Source organism: Leucoraja erinacea, chromosome 20, assembly GCF_028641065.1.
Source record: "Leucoraja erinacea ecotype New England chromosome 20, Leri_hhj_1, whole genome shotgun sequence".
Classification (NCBI taxonomy): Eukaryota; Metazoa; Chordata; class Chondrichthyes; order Rajiformes; family Rajidae; genus Leucoraja; species Leucoraja erinaceus.
The window spans coordinates 35222622-35245149 of record NC_073396.1 but is presented as its reverse complement, the minus strand read 5'-3'; the positions used below and the strand labels follow the sequence as shown (position 1 = coordinate 35245149).

The following is a 22528-nucleotide window of genomic DNA, read 5'->3' as shown; positions in this document are numbered from 1 at the left end:
TGGATAATCCATATCCTTCTATTCGCTACATATCTATATGTCTATCCAAAAGTCGCTTAATGCCAATATTGTACCTGCCTCAACCATCACCCTGGCAGTGCGTTTCAGGCACTCACCCACCACCCTCTGTGTAAAAACAAAAGTTGCCCCACACATCTCCTTTAAACTTTGGTGCTCTCACCTTAAAGCTATGCTCTTTTTGTATTTACTATATCCATCTAATTTTGAATTGATCTTTGAATTGATTTTGTTCTCCTTCTCTGACACAATTCTAAAATCCTCTAGGTTACACAGAAAAGCTGGAGAAACTCAGCGGCTGATGCAGCAGCATCTATGGAGCGACATCGGAAACACAGGCAACGTTTCGGGCCGAAACCCTTCTTCAGACTATTCAAAAACTGACCTTTTTGACCTGAGTCTCTAGTTTGCTGGATTGAGGCCAACGTGTTCGGAGAAACAGCGCTTCATATTCTGCTGATTCTGCAACTTGGTCTCGCTGATGTAATAATAATGTTTATTTATATAGCACATCGGGAACACAGTTCCCTGCTGCACTTGCGCTCTGTCTGAACAAAGCAAATTAATTCCCCTTCCTATTCCCACACTGACCTTTTTGACCTGAGTCTCCTTCATTGCTAGATTGAGGCCACACACAGATTGGAGGAACAGCGCTTCATATTCTGCTTGCAGATCTTACAACCTAATGGTATAAACATTGAATTCTCCAATTTTAAGTAACTGATCTACAACAATCCCCTTCCCGCACTTCTTTCCCCCTCTTCCCATCAGGATACGCACCCATTTCTGTCCTCCCTCCCTTCCACCTACATTCTTCCCCCTGCCTTCACTATCTGCTATTATAACACCATAAGACATAGGAGCAGAATTAGGCCATTTTGGCCCATTGAGTCTACTCCACTATGCAATCATGTCTGATCTATTTTTTCCTCTCAACCCCATTCTCCTGCATTTTCCCTGTAACCTTTGATACCCTTAGTTATCAATCTCTGTTTTAAAAATACTCCACGTCATACATAGCAATGCAGTCAACGGACTCACCCACCCTCTGGCTAAATAAATACCTCCACATCTCCATTATAAAGGTAAATCGTTTAATTCTATGGCCTCTGGTTCTATACTCTCCCATTACTGGAAACTTCCTTTCCATGTCCACTCTATCTAGGCCATTCATTATTCAGTAGGCTTCAATGAGACGCCCATCCTTCTAAACTAGTGAGTTCTCACCTTGCCATTGTTCAATCATCTGCCCATCAAACCCCCCTCCCCCTCACCTATTACCCGCAAGGCTTTGTTCTGCCCCTCCTCTCCTCTCACTTTCTTTCCCCCTCCACCACAATCAATCTGAGGAAGGGTCCCGACCCGAAACGTCACCTCTTCATGTTCTCCAGAGAAGCTGCCCGACCTTCTGGGTTACTCCAGTATTTTGTATCTTTTTTTGTAAATCAGTATCTGCAGTTCATTTATTCATTAAAATATCTTGCACTTGCTGTGATGACTATAAAGCTACCGGGTTGTTAGTGTTTAAGAGCTATACAACATGGAAACAGGTGCTTGGTGCCCAACTCATCCATGGCAACTACAATGCCACATCTGAGCTATTGCCTTTGCCCGCACCTGGCCCATATACCTCTCCACTTTTTCTACCAACATACCTGCCTACTTGTTTGTTGATTAAAGAGCCATCTTGTTGACTCTTGTCCATTGTCACCATTTGGTCTGTCAAATACATCATTTTACACCCACAGCAAAGTGGTTTATTCTTAACTGCAGTTTAAAATGGCCACACATCTCATTTAGTTTGAGGTAAATGTGGGATGGGGAATAAATGTTGGCCTTGTTAATGACACCTCGATCCAGAGAATAAATTCTAGATAACATAAATATGAATGTTGGACATCATAATGTAGTAGCTCGTTCCAAAATAAAATCAAGAAAGCAAATGCAGAATATTTGTTGCAAAATTATGTCTGATAAATCTGATGATGGGATCATCAAGAGGATTGATAGGAGCAGGGCAGTGGACACTGTCTGTATGGTTGCAAGGTAGGCCTGTCTGGAAGGCATGGAATCCAGGTGAGCTTGCCAACTGCATTCAGAATTGGCTTGTAAGAAGGAGGCAAAGGGTTGTTGTGGAAGGTTGTTTTTCTGATTGGAGGCCTGAGACCAGTGGGGTTCCTTGCTGGGCCCACTGCTGTTTGAATGAATGAATAAGTTTATTGGCCAAGTATCCACATACAAGGAATTTGCCTTGGTGCTCTGCCCACAAGTGACAACATGACATACAGTGACAGCTAGAAATGACACATGAAACATTAAACATTAATAATAAATCATTATTGATTAAACATGCGAATTAACATTGTTATAGACATTAACGATTTAGATGACAATGCAGACAGACAGAACCTTTTCTCAGGGTGGAAAAGTCAAAGACAAGATGGCATAGCCTTAAGGGCCGGTCCCACTTCGATCGCCGGAGCCGTATGGAGTTGTGCGGTGTTGGTCCCGACATGGCGCGAGGCTCCGAAAAACTGACCAAGTTCAACAATTTCGCGCTGCAACGGCCTTCTGGCCCGCAGCCACCTCGCCACCGTACACACCACCTCGACGGGCGTGTGCAGCGTCTCGACGCCGTACGCAGTGTCTTGACGTCGTACGCAACGTCCTGACGCCATACGTCACACGCGCACTTCCCGCGGACTTCGCTCGATCTTCACGTCACTCACTCGACCTCCGCGCGGCCCGCGCTTCCGTTTGGTCGCGCATGCCGCACGCAGGCGCATGCTGGTGGGACCGGCCCTGTACGGGGATCACTCGACCTCCGCGCGGCCCCCGTTTCCGGTTTGGTCGCGCTAGCCGCATGCAGGTCGCATGCTCGTGGGACAGGCCCTTTATGGTAAGAGGGGCAAAGTTTAAAGAAGATGTGCAGGGCATTTGTTTTACACAGAGTGGAGAGTGCCTGAAACATTGCGATGGGTGGTGGTGGAGGCAGATATAACAGGGGAATTTAAGAAGTTTTTAGATAGGCACATATGTATGCAGAGAATGGAGGGATATGGATCACCTGTAGGCAGAGGAGATTAGTTTAAATTGGCATCATGTTCGCCACGGACATTCTGGGCAAAAGGGCTTTTTCCTATGCTGTTTAGTTCTCTATGATGTTACTGGCCAGTAGCTATGAATAGGAACTCTACACATCATTTTATTTTTGCTTTCTGTTCCCAGAGCTAATGAGGGCATTTGAACTACTCAGTACCATCTGGAATAACCATTCAATGTAGCACATGGATTTAATCGACAGGCCATAACTAATCATAGAATGGGCACAGGCCCCTCAGCCCACCTTCTCCATGCCGACCAAGTTGGTATTTTGGACCAGTCCATTTGCTTCCATTTGGTAACTTGGCAATTTCCCTTTGTAGTCCCACTATCAATATATCTGTCAAAATATCTTTTGAAAGTTAAAATTGTAATAATCATTTAATCACGAGGGGAATTCAAACATTTTAGTTTGCATTTATTTAAAACTAGACTAAATGGGACCTGTTGGGTCCCAGCATCACACGGGAGGGCTGGTCACCAACCCAATATTCCACCTCTCCAATTCCAATACTGCTCGCCAGTGGGGGGGCTGTCTGTTACGCTAGTATGGGTGTTGCGGGATGAAGGTACTGGTTTCCAGAGCGCTAGTATAGACATTGTGGGCCGTATGGATGCTTGGGTAGGCATCCAACTGTTGCAACGATTTTAAAAGCCAAGCCTAGGCAAACATTTGGGCTACAGACGTCCGGCAACCAAAATTCATTTTGTGAACACAAACTTGTTAAAAAGGGCTGCAGCCACTTTACCAGCCGCATCAAGGGGATTCACCGTGGAGTAGACGTGCTTTCAGTGTTATTCGCAGCTCAGAGAGCCATGACCCTCTCGCTTCCTGGTCTGGCAGAAATTGAGTGAGGCACAACACTTCCTGGTTTTATAGTCCCTCCCCCTGCTGCCAGCAGGGGCAGCAGAGAGAATGGAGAATTTTGTAAAATCATTAATATCTCTCTAATTTTTAATCAACGGAATAAATCCTCCGCACTCATACGGTGGAGGGGGGCTCTGAGCGAGGTGGCCAAAAATGACGGCCGTAGGTGACGGCGTTCTCTCGGAAATCGCAGCACAGTCGGCCAAAAGCGGTCATGATCAGAGATTTAGTAATATAGATTAAGATTAACTAGCAGTCAACCCTGAGTATTCAGAGCCTGTTAATTGTGCTCAGTTCATTGAATGAGTTATGTAATTGGCAAATAAGATCATAAAGTCATGTCAGAAGTAATAGGAGCAGAATTAGGTCATTCGGCCCATCAAGTCTATTCTGCCATTCAATCATGGCTGATCCATCGTTCCCTCAACCCCATTCTCCTGCATTTTTCCCCATAAGCCCTGACCACTGACACCCATATAAGATCTTTTATATTCTTGTATATTCTTGTATTCTTTGTATTTTATATTCAAAACTTTTCACTGCACCTCGGTACACGTGACAATAAACTAAACTGAACTGTTTTGAATGCAACTTTTGAAGTTGTTTTGAAATTTATTTTTTTCATTTTCACACGAAGCACAGTCATACAGCATGGAAATAGACCATCCCATCCAGGCTACCTAGATACCCTATCTGAGCTGGTCCCATTTGCCCGCATTTGTCCCATATCCCTCTAAACCTTTCCTGTGCTTGTACCCATTTAAGTGTCTTTCAAATGTCAATATCGTACCTGCCTCAACTACTTCATCTAGCAGCTCGTTCCTTATACACCCCCCCCCACCGTGTGAGTGAAAAAGTTCTCTCTCGGGTTCCTATTAATCTTTCCTCTCTCACCTTAAACCTTTGGCTCTTGATTCCTCCACCCTGGATGAAAGACTCTTGTGCATTCAGCCTGTCAATTCCCCTCATTATTTAATACACCTCTATTTAATCACCCCTTTGCCTGCGCTCCAAGGAACAAGGTCTTAGCTTACATAATCTCTCCATATAGCCTAGGCCCTCAAGTCCTGGCAACATGCTCATATATCTTCTCTGTACTCTCCATTTGAATGACATCCTACCAATAGCAGGTTGATCAAAACTGAACACAATATTCGAAATGTGGCCTCACCTATGCCTTGTGCAACTTAACATAATGTCCCAACTTCTGCACTAATACTCTGACTGATGGAGGCCAATGTACCAAAAGTCGTCTTTATCACCCTCTCTACCTGTATCAAAGAACTGATTCAGATTCACGTTCACATTCACATTCACATTTATTGTCAAATGCACCAATTAAGGTACAGTGATATTTGAGTTACCATGCAGCCATACAATTGTGTGCCTGTACTCTGAGATCCCTCTGCTTTACAACAGTCCCCAGGGGTCAGTCATTCACTGTGAAGGTCCAGCCCTGGTTTGACTTCCCAAAATCCAACAACTCACACTTGTCTGCATTGAACTCCATTAGCCATTCTTCAACCCACTTACCCAGCTGATTGGGGTGGAAGATTGTAACCTTCACATGGTCCGCCCTGTTTCGACTAATGCAATCAACTCGACGTGCACAAATGGAAGATCAAATAGAACAAGTTGTCCAACAAGTTTAGGCTGTGCATGCCACACGAAAGAAGAAGACCCAGCTGATTGAGATCTTGCTGTCATTTTTGATAACCATGTTCACTGTCTCTGATACCACCCACTGTAAGCTTACCAATCATACCTTGCACATTTTCATCTAAATCATTGAAAGCACAACCCCTTTTTTAAAAAAAAAGCTTTTTTTTAACATAGTCTGGAAGTATTCTGTATTTCAGCAGGAAATTTGGAAAATATGTTGCAGCTCGTTTGCTGTTCATTCTCTGCTTTTATAGAATCTATAAAGTACTGCACAGGAACTGGCCCTGCGGCCCTCATTGTTTGTATTGACCCAGAAGCCAATTTAAACTGCAAATCAGTGCACACCTGGTCCACACCTCTCAATCTCCTGCCTGTCCGTCTCTCAGCTAAATGTCTCTCATCCGTTGCTGTCATATCTGCTACCATGATTTACCATGGCAATGCATTTCAATCGCCTATTACAGTGTAAATAAAAAACACTTGTCTCTTAAATCTCCTTTAAACTTTCCACTTCTCACCATTCCAATCCTGCCCTCCAGTACTTGAGACATTTCCTCCAGTAGACTCTGACTGTCTACCATGTCTACTTCTTTCATAATTCTATATACATTTCTCAGCCAGAAAAAACAAATACATATTCTTCATCATCTCTTTTTAACTTATACACGCTCATCTGAGCAACTTTCTGGAAAATCTTTTCTGCACCCTCTCCAAGGCCTCTCCATGCTCACTATAATGTGGCGACTTGAGCAGCATACAATAGTCCAAATGTGGCTGACCTGAGGACTTTAGTATCATGTGTACTGGTTGCATATTGGAGAGTTACAGAAGTACATGAAGTGTTATGTACTTTAACATAATATACAACAGGAATGCAGTGGATCATGGTCCACTGGAATATGTTTAAATTGTTTTCTATTTACACAGGAAGTTATTAAGTATATTCAAAACATGTGTCTGACACACAAATAGAAAGTAGGTTTTAACTAGATTAGGCACCACTGCAGAATTGCATTGTTATTTGATTTAGAATTACAGTTTATTAGGTCAAATCCAAATGAATAATTCTTGCTTGTGCCATTTTGTTAACTCGTTGAGTTCTGAGTGCCTTACAGATCGACTTCATAACCCCAGAATATACCAGGGATTAACTGAATTATGGAACAAGAAGATCATGAGGTGCTATAGTAATAGTCAAGTCAAGTCAAGAGAGTTCATTGTCATGTGTCCCAGGTAGGACAATGAAATTCTTGCTTGCTGCAGCACAACAGAATATTTTAGGCATAAATACAGATCAGATCAGATCAGTGTGACCATATACCATAGAATATATATACACACACATAAATAAACAGATAAATTGCAATAGGCTGTTATAGTTCATAGTTTGTTTGAAGTTGTGTTTAATAGTCTGATGGCTGTGGGGAAGTAGCTGTTCCTGAACCTGGATGTTGCAGATTTCAGGCTCCTGTACCTTCTACCTGATGGCAGCGGTGAGATGAGTGTGTGGCCAGGATGGTGTGGGTCCTTGATGATGCTGGCAGCCTTTTTGAGGCAGCGGCTGCGGTAGATCCCTTCGATGGTAGGGAGGTCAGAGCCGATGATGGACTGGGCAGTGTTTACAACTTTTTGCAGCCTTTTCCGCTTCTGGACGCTCAGGTTGCCGTAACAAGCCACGATGCAACCGGTCAGCATGCACTCTACTGTGCACCTGTAGAAGTTCGAGAGAGTCCTCCTTGACATACCGACTCTCCATTATCTTCTCAGGCAATAGAGGCGCTGATGTGCTTTCTTTATGATTGCATCAGTGTTCTGGGCCACAGTCCTCAAGAGGATCCTTCCCAACCACCTCTTCCCAGTGGCTGAAAACCTTCTTCCTACATTGCAATATGATTCTGTCCTTCTGAAGGCAGGGTGGACGTGATCTTTGCTGCATAACAGCTTAAAGAGAAATAAAAGGAGCAGGGGAGACTAAGAATTACAATGGAGGACCCTCTTCTAATTTAGCTGGCATCTATCTCCATCTCATTTTTTCTCAGGGTGGAAGAGAAGCCGAGATCCTAATGATTGGATCTATAACAGTGCCAATCTCAGTGAAAACCACTGTCAAGTGAGGCTATGCCACTTCCCGGACACATATTATCAATTTTACTTGCCACATGTTCCACGTCATGACCAAGCTTTTCACAGGAATGGAACTATTCTATAGGACTATAGGGTCACTGTTCAACCTACACTTCAGAACCAAGAACTGGGCTACAGCATATGCATGTTGCTTTTGTATGTGCTGAAAGGACACCGAGTTCCAAGTCATTGTTGACTTGTTCATTGAAGCTTGCGAGAGAATGGGCCTTGCATGACAAATTTGCCTGTACTGTGCAACACTGTCCTCTGATAATGGGAGATTTCATAGCAAGGTCTAGAAAAAGTGGACTACTTTCTGTAAATTCGGAGGTACCTTTCTGTTTAGATACTGTTGCTGTCGATGATTAAATGTTACCATTGCCTTCCCTGGGTCAGCATAATCTTTGGTCAACAGAGGAAAAGCTTGTAAGATGATCAAAATATAAAACCCGGTATAAAATTAATGGTTACAAAGCCACAAGGATCTTTACATTCCTATATCCTTCTGACAGTTGAACCATTCACAGCAGACATCTCAAAGTATTGGAAAGGTACCGTCAGTGCCATCTCAGCAACATCCTCCAAACCAAAGGCAGCATTCAGCTCGAATGGCGGTGAAAAACATCACTCCCCGACGAGCTCAATGCGTTTTACGCACGCTTTGACAGGGAGAATACTGATGTGCCTTCCCGATCCCCAATTCGCTGTGATGGCATTTCAGTCTCAGTCACAGAGGCCGACGTCAGGAAATCCTTCAGAGGGGTGAACCCCCAAAAAGCACCTGGACCTGATGGTATACCCGGTCGTGTTCTAAAAACCTGTGCGGACCAACTGGCGGGAGTTTTTACGGACATTTTCAACCTCTCACTTCTGAGGTCTGAGGTCCCCACCTGCTTTAAAAGGGCATCAATTATACCGGTGCCCAAGAAGAGTAAGGTGACGTGCCTCAATGACTATCGACCAGTGGCACTAACGCCGGTGGTGATGAAGTGCTTTGAGAGGCTGATCATGGAGCAAATCAATTCCTACCTCGACAAAAACCTGGACCCACTGCAGTTCGCTTACCGCCACAACAGATCAACGGTGGATGCGATCTCGCTGGCCCTCCACTCCGCACTGGACCACTTGGACACCAAAAACTCATATGTCAGGCTGTTATTCATCGATTACAGCTCGGCATTCAACACAATCATCCCCTCCAAACTGGTTACCAAACTCGCAGAACTGGGTCTCTGCGCATCCCTCTGCAGTAGGATCCTCGACTTCCTCATCCACAGACCACAGTCTGTTTGTATTGGTGGAAATGTGTCAGCCTCGATAACAATCAGCACGGGAGCACATCAAGGCTGCGTGCTCAGCCCCCTGCTGTACTCACTCTATACCCATGACTGCGTAGCCAACCACAGTGCGAACTCCATCATCAAGTTCGCTGACGACACCACTGTTGTGGGGCGTATCGCTGATGGGGATGAGTCAGAATATAGAAGGGAGATCGAGCAACTGTCCATATGGTGCCAGCGCAATAACCTGACCCTCAACACCAGCAAAACCATGGAACTGATTGTGGACTTTGGAAGGAGTAGGAGGGGGACCCACAGCCCCATTTATATCAACGGGTCGATGGTTGAAAAGGCCAAGAACTTCAAATTCCTGGGCGTGCACATCTCTGAAGATCTTTCCTGGTCCGAGAACACTAACGCAATTATTAAAAAAGCTCATCAGCGCCTCTACTGCCTGAGAAGATTACGGAGAGTCGGCTTGTCAAGGAAGACTCTCTCTAACTTCTACAGGTGCACAGTAGAGAGCATGCTGACTGGTTGCATCGTGGCTTGGTTCGGCAATTTGAGCGCCCTGGAGAGGAAAAGACTACAAAAAGTAGTAAACACTGACCAGTCCATCATCGGCTCTGACCTTTCTTCCATCGAGGGGATTTATCGCAGTCGGTGCCTCAAAAAGGCTGGCAGTATCATCAAAGACCCACACCATCCTGGCCACATACTCATCTCCCTGCTACCTTCAGGTAGAGGTACAGGAGCCTGAAGACTGCAACAACCAGGTTCAGGAATAGCTACTTCCCCACAGCCATCAGGCTATTGAACCTGGCTCGGCCAAAACTCTGATTATTAATAACCACTTTCTGCTATTTGCACTACATCAGTTTATTTATTCATGTGTGTATATATTTATATCGTGGTATATGGACACATTTATCTGTTTTGTAGTAAATGCCTACTATTTTCTGTGTGCTTAAGCTAAGCAAGAATTTCATTGTCCTATACAGGGACACATGACAATAAACTCACTTGACTCATTTGACTTGACTTGACTTGACATTCTCTCCCTGGTTATAATCCCCAATGTTAAGACTCTAATTACTCTCAGTAGACTTATATTGAGCAAGGAACTTGGTTCATGAACTCAACCGCACCTAAAACAGGCACTTTATTGATGTTCTGCCTTGGACTTAGGAAGCGATTTAAGTCATCCTCAAAGTCTCTTTCATAATAATGCAAAATACGTTCTGACACTCAGAATTCTCTGGACCATGAGAAGAGAAGAGATATCCAGGATGACATGCTTCAGTCTATGCTTCAGAAGCACACAGTACACAGAAGCTCAGCACAATGGTCGATGAACTGAACCATCACAAACTATCAACTTGCCCATCTCATCCGAAACCTAAGAAATATGCACAATGCTGGAGTAACTCAGCGGGTCGGGCAGTGTCCTTGGAGAACATGGTAGTCAGATAATGAGTAGTCAAGAGATCTCCTTAATGGTGATAAATAAATTGTACGTTACTCACACTTGGTAGTGTGTAGGGCCGGAGAAGTTTTGGAATGTTTAAAAAAAAAACACATTTTGCAGTTTTTTCACCCAGAAGAAAACTTGAAGATCAAGCCACATTTGCATTTGATGTCTAATCCTGTATGTTTGTCTGACTTCAGTTGAATTTTCCCTAATTTGGGAAAGATAGGAATGGTGGACAACAAATATTCAGGTGGGCACAAAGATATCTAGAAGGTCCAGCATTAGAAAATGCAGCATGAGGCGATTGATTGAGAATTTTTTCCAATGAAGTGATGCTGAAATAAGTAAGATTTACGAAGGGCCAGGCTTGTTGATGGTGAGGGATATAATGTGGTTGAAGAGACCTCTGTCAGTGATTAAGACCACACGATCATAGAGTACATAGAAGATGGCATAAGAAATGTTTAGTGGAAATAAGATGATGATGAATTCAGCATAGAAAACTTGAAGTTCCTGATGTAGCGGATTTGCCCACGATTTGTTGCAGAAGCTTCCGCGCGAAAGTTGGAAGGAAATCTGGGGTGAATTAAGTATGGGTTTCAGGATACAAGATGGGATTAGAGTCATAGAGTCATAGAGTGGAAACAGGCTCTTCGGCCCAACTTGCCCGCACCGGCCAACATGTCCCAGCTACACTAGTCCCACCTGCCTGAGCTTGGTCCATATCCCTCCAAACTTGTCCTATCCATGTACCTGTCTAACAGGTTTCTTAAATGTTGGGATAGACCCAGCGTCAACTACCTCCTCTGGCAGCTTGTTCCATACCCCACCAACCTTTGTGTGAATTATTTTTGTTTAAGGTGATGATTGTACATTTTCTCATCAGTGTTGGTGACTTCTATCTTGCTTGGTTCTCAGCTTTAAATAATTGTAAACTTTTATTTTCTCATTGAACAACACTAGAGTAGAGAATAAAACAGGTCATTCAATCCACAGTAGATATTTCTGTAAGAGATATAAAATGGCTGCAATCATACTTTTGTAGTTGATATTAAAAATATGCTTATTGTAGGCATGAGCAGTCAAGGATTGTAGAAGTTATAAAGCCATTTTGACGTTTTGTAACCTTGGATTTTCTACATCTGACTGCTTTGTAGGTCTGGTTTAACAGATGGTAAATTCTGTTTTTCCAGGTCACTGCGGAATTTACTTGATGGTGAGATGGAGCATTCTGCAGCGCTCAGGCAAGAAATTGACAACCAGCAAAAGAAACTGGCAGAGCAAGAAGAACGACATGCTGCCAAGATTCAGGCTTTGGCAAGGTAGGGGAAAGGAAGATCAACCTGGAATATTGACCCATGTAGAGAGGCAACGTGCATCATAGGCTCATAGTCCCATGAGGGCGATTGGCTTTTTGATACTATGTTTCTTATTTCCAGTTTGAGGTCTGGAAATAAGACATTTTGTTAAATACAGAAATTAGATTATAATAAACAAAAAAGTTTCCTTTAAACATATTTACTTGTGTAGAAACAAAGAACAGCAGGTGCTGGTTAACACACAAAAGGACACAAAATGCCGGAGTAACTCAACAGGTCAAGCAGCAACCCTGGAGAACATGGATAGGTGACGTTTCGGGTCGAGACCCTTCTCTCTGATTGTAGAGCTAGAAAAGAGGAGAGGCAGAGCTAAGCGTGGCAGGTAATAGGTTGAAATAGGCGAGGGGGATATTTGATAGACAGATGTTTGAACAAAGGCCGGAGATCAGAAAGGAAGGTATGAAGGTTTGAAGAGATGCGGATTGTAAAGCCAGTGGGGGGGGGGGGGGAAAATAGGGGGTGGGGGAGAGTACAGGTGGGGCACAGAGGATGGAAGTGGGAGGGAAATGGTGGGTGGGTAGTGAGAGGTTACCTAAAATTGGAGAATTCAATGTTCATATTGTTGGGTTTTAAGCTAAATAAGCGGAATATGAAGTGCTGTTCCTCCAGTTTGGATGCAGCTTTACTCTGGCAATGGAGAAAGCCTAGAAAGGTCAGTGTGGAATGGGAAGGTGAGTTAAAATGGTTAGCAACCAAGATATCCAGTAGGCTTTGGTGGACTTGGTGCATGTATTCAGTGAAATGATCGCTGAGTCCACACTTAGTATAACCAATGTACAGGAGCCTTCATTGGGACCATTGGATGCAAAAGATTCAGTTAGAGGAGATGCACATGATCCTCTGCCTCATCTGGAAGGAATGCTGGGGTCCCTGGATGGTGGCGAAGGAGGAGGTGTTATATCTCTTGTGGTTGCAGCCAAAGTACCTGGAGATGGCAAAGGTTTGGGTGGGAAGGGATCATCTGTGAACCAACTATTTGCAGAGGGCGCAATCTCTGGAAAGCGGAAAGGGGTGTGGATGGGAAGATGTGACTTGGCAGGATTACGTTGGATGGGACAGAAATGTCAGAGTATGATGTGTCGGATGTCGAGCCTCATGGGGTGAAAGGTGATAAACGTCAATTAACCTGTGCTGAAGTATATTATTTTAAAAAATAACATCAGACATGGATGAATCCAATGTTTAAGATGCTTGTTAACAAATTGTTTTCAATGCAGGAAAAAATATCCTTCATAAAACTGTTAAGAAAATGTAAAGTCGTATTTGTACAAAACTGCAGCATGAACTCAGAATGCATTGCATTTTCCATTCAGTATAGCCAAATTCCAGAAATCATCTCTGCTCAGTTTTATTCCATGCTTTTACATGGATTTTGTGTTTCTCCTCAGTTTCATGATATGTGGAAACAAAATTAATACATTCTATCTTATTGAGCTTAGGAAATATAATTGAGTGATAGCTACTGCCACCTGTTCCAGAACAGTTGCCAGCTGATAATGTGGAAACTTGTGCAAGCACGTATTGACTCCATTAAGCAGAACAAACCCAAAGTGACCAATTACTGTACAATCAGACAATGCACTCATTCACCAACAGCATTATGGGCAGTGCCATCTACAATGCTATAATGCGGCATTTAGTCAAACTTTGTTTTTTAATTATTTACCTGATTTTAGACAAAGGATGTTGAAGTTTACTAAGTGCTTGTGCATTAATGTAGGCCAACTGACTGCAATGACAGTGGGAGAGAACTTTGGGACCAGTGATCATAATTCTATTAGTTTTAAAGGAGTAATAGAGAAGGATCGGACTGGTCCACATGAGGTGGGAGAGATATGAAATTCAATTCAATTCAATTCAATTCAATTCAATTCAATTCAAAGCACTTTATTCGTCCCCGAGGGGCAATTTAAAAAGGCGCATTACAGTAGCTTTTTAAAAAGGGACACAATCAACAAACATAAGCAGCACGCATACTGCACAATCAACCAGACGCATTTCACAGACACACTGCACAATCACACATCAACATTCAACACATAGCAATAGTTTTAAAATGCTTTTAGAATACTTCACATTCATTTACGCTGAGGATAAGAACACGGTAACGAAGGAATTGAGATAATGGAACTGAGATGTCTTAGATCATACACAAATTACCAAAGACAATGTCTTTATGTTTTAAGGTAGATAAATGCTTAGGGTCTGACCAAGTTTATCCAAGTACATCCACGGAGGAAGCTTGAGTGGAAAATACGAAGGCCCTTGCAGAGATATTTGCATCATCTTTAGCCACATGTGAAGTTCCAGAATAGAGGAAGGTGGCTCAAACTGTACAGTTGTTTAAGACGGGCAGCAATGTCAAGCCAAACAACTATAGTGAGCCTGACATCAGTGGGTGGGAAAGCTGCTGGAAGGGATTCTTCGGGACAGGATCTATAAGCATTCAGATAGGCACGGACTGATTAGAAATAGTCAGCATGGTTTTCTGCGTGGGAAATTGTGTCTGACAAATCTGGTAAAAGTGTTTTAAGAGGACAGCAAAGGAATTGCTGTGGGAAGGGGGACAGTAGACATTGTCTATATGGACTGAAGCAAGTCCTTTGACAAAGTCCCACATGGGAGGCTACTCTAGATGGTCAGATCACATGAAATCCCAGGATTCGAATCCATTTGGATTCAAAATTGGCTTGAAGGAAGGAGTCAAAGGGTAGTTGTGGAGTGTTGTTTATCTGATTGGAGAACTAGGATGAGTGGAGTGCTGCAGGGGTCAGTGCTGGATCCATTGCTGTTTGTTATATACATGATTAATTTTGATGACAGTGTCATTAATGCAGATTACACTAAAACTGGTGGTATAGTAAACAGTGAGGAAGGATATCTTAATTTACAACAACATCTAGAGCAGCTAGGAAGGTGCGCCAAGGAATGGCAAATGGAATTTTGCTGTAAAGGGGTGCGTTCCTATCGAACTGTGCCCTGCTTCCGGCATCAGATTGGAGGAGAGTGCGCCTCTGGCACTATAGATGCACTATAACTTAGTTTATAGTTATATTATAGTTGATAGGAACTCCAAGACATCCGTTATCCGAACTGTGTTGTATTTGTTCGGACAGTCCTATGCCTTGAAATGGCCTCCTCAGAATCTGCAGACCAACAAGTTATACGTTCATGTAGTGGATGATTGCTCCCTGTAACTGGGTTCACTACGAGGTCCCTGCTCTTGGGTACAGCCATTACTGGCTGGACTATAATTCCCCAATTTTTTGGGGACCAGGCTTGAGTAGGCCAATCTGGCACTACCAATATGCCTGTGGCTTAGTCTTGCTTGATTTTTGTCAAGCATCGGTTTGTGAGACAAATTGGCGGAAAGCACACATAAACATTCCTCCCCAATTGAGGGAGAAAGCATCCACTGCCTTGCTCCTGGATCCAGCTCGCAGGACACATATCTGGGTAACTAATGGTTAGTCTAGATGCAAACGGATCAACATCTGGTATGCCAAATCGTGTAGTTATGTTGTTAAATACCGTCTGATTCAACATCCATTCTGTGTTGTTATTAAACATTCGTGATCCAGCATCTGTCACCGTGTTATATCTACCTCGTAGATTTCCCAAATATTCCTCTCGATACACCAGTGCCAAATGAGGTTCGACAATCTGTCGTAAGATACAGATTTTACACCACCCTTGTTAATGGATATATGCCACCGCAGTGATGTTATCAATCTGAATTTGAACAAGCACCGGTTGCATATCGCTACAGAGAACCTTGAGTCTATATTGTGTCCCCAACAATTTTCGGTAATTGATTCCATGTGTTGGGGAATTACAGACTCCTGCTCATTCCATCTGCCCCCACAGCTTTATACTGTGTTGGTGTCTCCCCGCTTGCATAGGTCTGAAGAACCCTCGATGGCTTTCAAGCAAAATTTCCCTGAGCTGTCTCCCATTCGTTATCCACCATAGTTATTCAACAATGGCCTCTGCTGGCAATCCATAGTTTGTCAATTCGGCCTGCATGTAATCTGAGTGTTCGTTCCTTTGCTTGCTGTAAGTTCTGGTAATGCAAAGGCCCGTATTGCTGGGAATGCAGTTACTATTTGCCAATTACACTCGCTGTTTGCCTGATAGATGACTAGAATTTGACTATCAGGTCATTGCAGGCTTAATTAATATTGTCGTTTACCCCTAGGCAAAGTCACCAACATATTTACTGGTTTTGTTAGTAAATTCTAGGTAATCAATTACCCTTGTAGGTGTCAATTTTGATTTAACTGGATGGATGAGGTAACCAATTCTTTCAAACAGGGTTTTGGTTTACTTGACTGATGCTTCTGCTAGTTCTTGGTGACTCCAAAATGAAAATGTCCTCCAAATATGCCATTACTATGTGGTTTTGAGACCTTTGTAGTCCCAGAATTAGTTTCCGTAGTTTAGTCAATAGTCTAGGAGCTGATGTCAACCCATTTGACAGAGCCATGCCATCCAGTTAAACTTCAAATATCTCCTGTTCTTAATGAATAGACACCGAATAGTATGCATCTTTGAGGTCGATGCATGCCATGTGACCATTTTATAGGAAGCTCCTATAAAACATGTTGTTATCTGTTTTTTAAAAACAGATCTGAAATTCATGTTATTGTCATTTTGAACAAAAACACAAGAGTAAAATTACCAACATGTAACTGGTCCACAATCCCTTGTTTCAGTAAACCCAGACCCACCTACCTCCATGGCTACCGGTGGTCTTGTGGTAAGCCCAAAGGCCCCTGATGCGGGTTCCTTTTCTCTCCTTGATTGGGAGTTGGACTGGTAGGGAGTGTGGATTCCATGTTTCTCCTGACCTCTGCTTAGGTCTTGGTCTGAAAACCTTATCATACTGAGCCTGCCTTGTCGGACAATTCTGGCCATAATTCTGAGTCTGCCTTGAAAGACGACTGATCATATTTCCGTGCCCAGCTTTCAAGCTACCACTGGCTTCAGTGAACTGCTTACCCCCTATGGAGGTGTGGGGTGTGTTGACGCCTACTGATGAAGTTTTGCTTGTCGTTGGTACCTTGATTGGTCCGACAGCTTTTGCTTCCTTCTTCTGGTCTTACCTGAAGTAGCAATGTTACAAAATTTTGAGATTTTAAAAATCAAGTCTGCAATTTATCCCATCAGATAAAGCATAACAATAAGTTTAATTTGACACCAAATTCACTTTCATATCTCAAGTATTAAAAAGGTTATGGCCATTTTCATACTCGGAAATTAGCATCTTGTTCCCTATTGATTTTCAATGGACATTACAAAAAAGCTGTGATCTTGGATAGTCAAAAGCCCATTTCTTAAGGAAAGATTAACATTTTTAAATAGCCTAAGTGTCCAAAGATTATTCACAGATAATTCACAATATAACATGATTTTTATATCTAATTTACATTAATTTATAGGCCAAATGGAAGGAATTTAGTGTTCAATTGCTGTAAATAAATGCCCATTTAAATCAGCTTTCTAGTGGGTTCATGTGAACGCGCTGGTTTAGAACGTTGACATAGCGCTGGATTAGTGCCCTCAAATGCCGAGAAAAATACTGCGGGATATAAAAAGCCCAAAATGAACTACTCGCTATAGATAACTTGATATACAGGGTTATATATATGCCCCATTTAATGTAAAAATAAGGTACATACCTTTAATTGTTTGCTTTATAAAACCCTGGGGCTGCGAGAGGTTGCGGAATGAGACAGTAATTTTAAAACTATTATAACTATATTATCGAGGCCTATAAAACTAATAATACCTTTTGCGACCGGGTCTTGCAGCGATTTTTCGTTAATGATTTACTAGGCTGAACATCTGCGATTAGTACAGCCTAGTAAAAATTGCGTTTTAAACCCGCCCCCTCCAAACAGCGCCAAAATCACGGACATGGCTGTGGGCAGATTCCCAATGACGATTCAGGTAGGTTTTGTAACATACCTACCTGAAGAGAGGATTCGGCGGCTGGTTTCTCCAAAGTCACCCTGATGGCGATGTTCCCTTGCCGGCATTTGTGCGGATATTCTGCCAACTGCTGTCTCTTGAGGCCATATGCATGTGCTTCAGTATGTTCATACTTTAATTCGAGATCAGTTACCTACTGATCTCAAAACCAAATTTCGTTTGAACGTTATGTGATGTTCAAATGACAAATAAATGGTATTGTATAGTATTGTAATTCGAGATCAGTTACCTACTGATCACTCACACTCCCCTCCATTGAGAGTGAGATTTGTAGGTAGCCCTGAAAACAGGTGCTGCCGCAGGCCCCTGAGGATACCTGCGCTGACATGGCCCCTCCAGCGGGCCTAAATGAGATTCTTGCTTTGGGTCAGACTGAAACTGACTGTGAACGCTCCTCTCCTCAGAGCAGGAGACATTTGCTAGATCTCTATCCAGGGAAGCACCCAGTGGAATCTGGATGATTGCAGAAGTATTTCTTTTCTTTTGTGCTTATTATTTATTTTATGTAAAGCTCTTTGGTGCAAGTTAACTTAAACAGTGCTATATAAGTAAAAGTTACTTACTTACTTCCTTTCTTCTGCTTGTCCCTGGGATGGTTCCCCCACCCCCCCCTGCTTTTGTACTTTGATTCAGAGTGGTTTCTTCCATATGTACTTCCCCCTCCAATGGGGAAGACATTGGGTTGCCCAATTATGCAAGGCTCCCGGTACTGCCTGCTTGCTGTAGGCCCCGGCTGACACAGCTCTCTCCTTAGATCAGGTCATTGTTGGAGCAACTTCTCCAAAACGTTGCTCCTATGTGGGAGAGTCGTCCTCAGACGCTCTCCGTTGAGGGAGGGTATCCCTTTCCCTCCCCGGATTCTTCTGAGTCAATGGGTTGTTTGACTAGCGGGTGGATTTTCCCGTACTGCAGGACCACCAATGGAGCTCTCCTCCTGCAACAAGTCTCCTGCCGGTTCAGCTGCCGGCGCTAAATGTCGGGAAACACCGTTGCCCGCTACTGGGAAATGCTGCGGTCTTCGGCAGCCGACTTCCCCGCGGACCGTCTCCTCGACATCTGGGCCCTGAAACTACAAAAAGTTTCAAGCCCGAAAGAACGCAGGTAAGTGATTCAACTTTCCTTACCTGCCCATCCTAACGGCCTGGGAGGACGCAGTGCCTCTGCCAGTCCGTCGCGCGTTGCGTTCAGACGTAATGACGCGCACGCAGACGGACGGCCCTTCTTCACGTAGTCACTCACGTGACTCCGAAGTAAAATAAGTATGAGCTGTTGCACTTTAGTGAGTCAAACCAGGGCAGGACTTGCATAGCAAATGGAAGATCCCTTGAGAGGATTGCAGAATGGAGGGATCTGGGGGTACAATTGCACAGTTCCCTAAAAGTGGAGAGTGGACATAGTGGTAAAGATGGCGTTTGGCAGGCTTGCCTTTTTGGCAATGGTATTAATGATACAAAGGTTGTGACATTCTGATGCAGCTGTATATGAGGTTGGTGATACCACTTTGGAGTACTGTGTATAGTTCTGTTTGCCAGCTACAGGATGTCATTAAGTTGGAAAAGGTACATAAGAGATTCACCAGGTTGTTGCGTAGGCATAAGGGCTTGAGTTATCAGAAGAGATTGGATAGATTGGGACTTTTTCTTTGGAGTTAGGAGGCTGAGGGGTGACCTTATTTAGGTGTCTAAGATCACGAGGGGGATGGATAAAATAAATGTTCACAGACTATTTCCCGAAGGTGGAGTATTCTAAAACTAGAGGGCTTAAGGTGAGAGGGGAGATATTTAAGAGAGACCTCAGTCACAACATTTTTCACTCAGTGGTTAGTCTGTATCCGGAATGAGTTGCCAGAGGAAGCTATAGAAGTGGATAGAATTATGACTTTAAAAGACATTTGGACTGATATACGGATGGCTATGGGTCAAATGCAGACAAATGGGACTCGCCCAGTGTGCCAACTTGATCACATGGGCAAGGTGGGCCAAAGGGCCTGTTTTTGTGCTCTACAGTTCAATGACTCACTGTAAAGATTCCAAACTAAGGTCAGAAATATAGAAAGGTGAATGGTGATTTGCTCGCATTTAGTGTACACTTGAATACATTTTTGCAATTCCTTTTTCAATTCTCCATTCCTTTAATGTGCCAATTCACACCCTAACATAATCAAGTTTCCAATTGTTTGCTGTATGCACATTGAATCATTGGCATAATTTGTCAGTAGATTTATGCTTCTTGTGACGGTATGTTGAGCAATTCCCTTCCTCTAGCTATAATCTATTTTATTGTATTATATTCGTTTTATTGCAAATGGCAAATGCTGTGACTATTTATTGTAACCCTTTTGCACGTACTCCTGGAACTATATTTTGTGTTTAAATTACCCGGAAAGCATTAACAGATTCACAAAAACATTTCTCAATAAATATTGGCGTGCCTTCGCTGATGGCAGATTTTTCAAATTTAGAACTTGACAAATTATTGTTATATGTTGACTGGTTATAACTCAACAAGGTATATGTCTTAGCAATTTAATTTGAAATGTATTTGGCACTTGGCTGTCAATTATGAATACAACTGATTGACAAAGAAACAGAAGCTGCCAAATGTGAGCATGTGATTCACAGACTGAGCAGTGACATTGTTGTTAACTATTCAGAGTAGTGGTTGTTGTGAATTAATGAAGAAATGAAGATGAAATTATTTTTCTTTTTGAATATTCTTCCCACACATCTAACACCAATTTACTTCATAGATCTATCTTAAGAGGTTTAATTTTGTACAATTTGACGTGGGCATTACAAAGCAAAGAATATTTCTCTGTGACCTCCTGACTAACGAGATCTTCAAATAATGCTATTGTTTCTAAATTGTCACAAACTGAGATTTTTATAGATGAATAATTTTATCATGAAGAGTCACCTGAACACATTTTTTAAATTGGCTTCATTGGTCAAACACTAATATGAAGGTAAACTGCAGAGACAAAGCTTTAATAATATTAAATACGATTACTAAAGATGCAATTATTTACAGAAGTATTTTTAAATTGTATTTCCCAGGAGGAGAGAATTTATTGTGTGAACATGAAAACATTTAAATAGTTGTGTTTCCATGTGCCCAAGTCCTCTGTGTTTGTTGGTGATGGATGTTTTGGATTTGGAAGAGTAGTGTGGGCTGAAAGCTGTGAGTTATATATAGATGATATACAGTCTGAAGAAGGGTCTTGACCTGGAAAGTCACCCATTCCTTCTCTCCAGAGATGCTGCCTGTCCCGCTGAGTTACTCCAGCATTTTGTGGCTATCTTCAGTTTAAATCCGCATCTGCAGTTCCTTCCTACATATACAGCTGCCACTCTATGGCAATATGAATGGAATTATTATTCACAAGTGTTGTGTGCGAGTACCAATGACGCGGTGGCTTTGCCTTAGATGGTTGTTGCTGGAGCATTCATCTGAGTGAGTAGAAGATATTCTGTGACTCTTGACTCAGCCTAGTAGATATTTGCTAAAGCGTTGGGGTGTCAGCAGGTGGATCAGTTACTGCAGGATATATGGGCTCTGATGCACTGTGTAGCCACATTACGTTTTTCGTTGGTCCAGTTCTGACTAAGGATGATTCTCAGGAAGTTGACGGGAAACAAGCCATGAATCATTGAATGTCAAGGGTAGATGGTTAAGCTTGCTCCTGTTGAAGAGAGAACTGCCGGGCACTGTAGTGGTATAAATGTTAACTGCCACACCTCAGTCCATGCCTGAATGGTGTCCAAGCCTTGTTGCAAGCAACCACATTTGCAGAGGAGTAATGGATGGAATAGGACATTATGCAGACATCACTATTTCATAAAATGAAATTCAATGATGAAGCATTGGAGATGGATGAGTTTGACACTCTGAGGAATTTCTGCGGTAATATGTTTGTGCTAGGATGTTTGATTTCTATCGACCACAGTGATCATTCTCTGGGTGAAGTTTTGCTCAAAACCATTGCAGTATTTTTCCCTTATTGCCCATTCACTTCCATTTTCCCAGCGTTCCAAATGTTGCCTTGAGCAGCCACCTCCGCCTCGCCTCTGGAATTTGTCTCTTTAGCCATGCTTAGATCAAGGCTCTGATGTGATCTGGAGCCAAGTGATCCCGGTGAAACCTAACTGGACATGAGTGAGCATGTTATTGGTGGGTATATACCACCTATTAACACTGTGAAGAACATCTTCCATCGCTCTGATGATTATTGAGAGTAGACTGTTTGGACAATAAATAGTTGGATTAAATTTGTGCACAACACATAACTTGGCAATTTTCCACATTATTGGATAGATGCCAGTATTATAACCATTATATGAACAGCTTGGCTACATGTGCAGTCTGGAGCGCAGATCTTTCAGTACTGCAGATGTCTGCTGGTCCCAAAGCCTGTACTATATCTAATGCTCTCAGCTGCTTCTTGATGATACATGGAGTGAATCAGATTAGCTGAAGACTGGTATCTGTAATGGTGGGGATCTCAGGGGGAAGTCTGTGATAATTGCTTATATTAGTCATATTTTGGGGATAATGCATTGTGGAGAATGAAGAATTCCTCATCGAAATGCAAGAGATTTTCTTCAATAATAAATGGATTAATTTAAAAGAC

The 22528-nt window shown here is 42.8% G+C and overlaps 1 protein-coding gene across 1 annotated transcript in view; it reads left to right on the top strand.

The window, feature by feature from the left end:
- The window catches only part of snx29 (sorting nexin 29), a 695647-nt gene that overhangs the window by 158115 nt on the left and 515004 nt on the right, over positions 1–22528 (top strand). The window contains exon 13 of the mRNA XM_055651849.1: positions 11719–11847. Coding sequence (XP_055507824.1) covers positions 11719–11847 — 129 coding nt within the window. The remainder of the gene's footprint in view (positions 1–11718; positions 11848–22528) is intronic.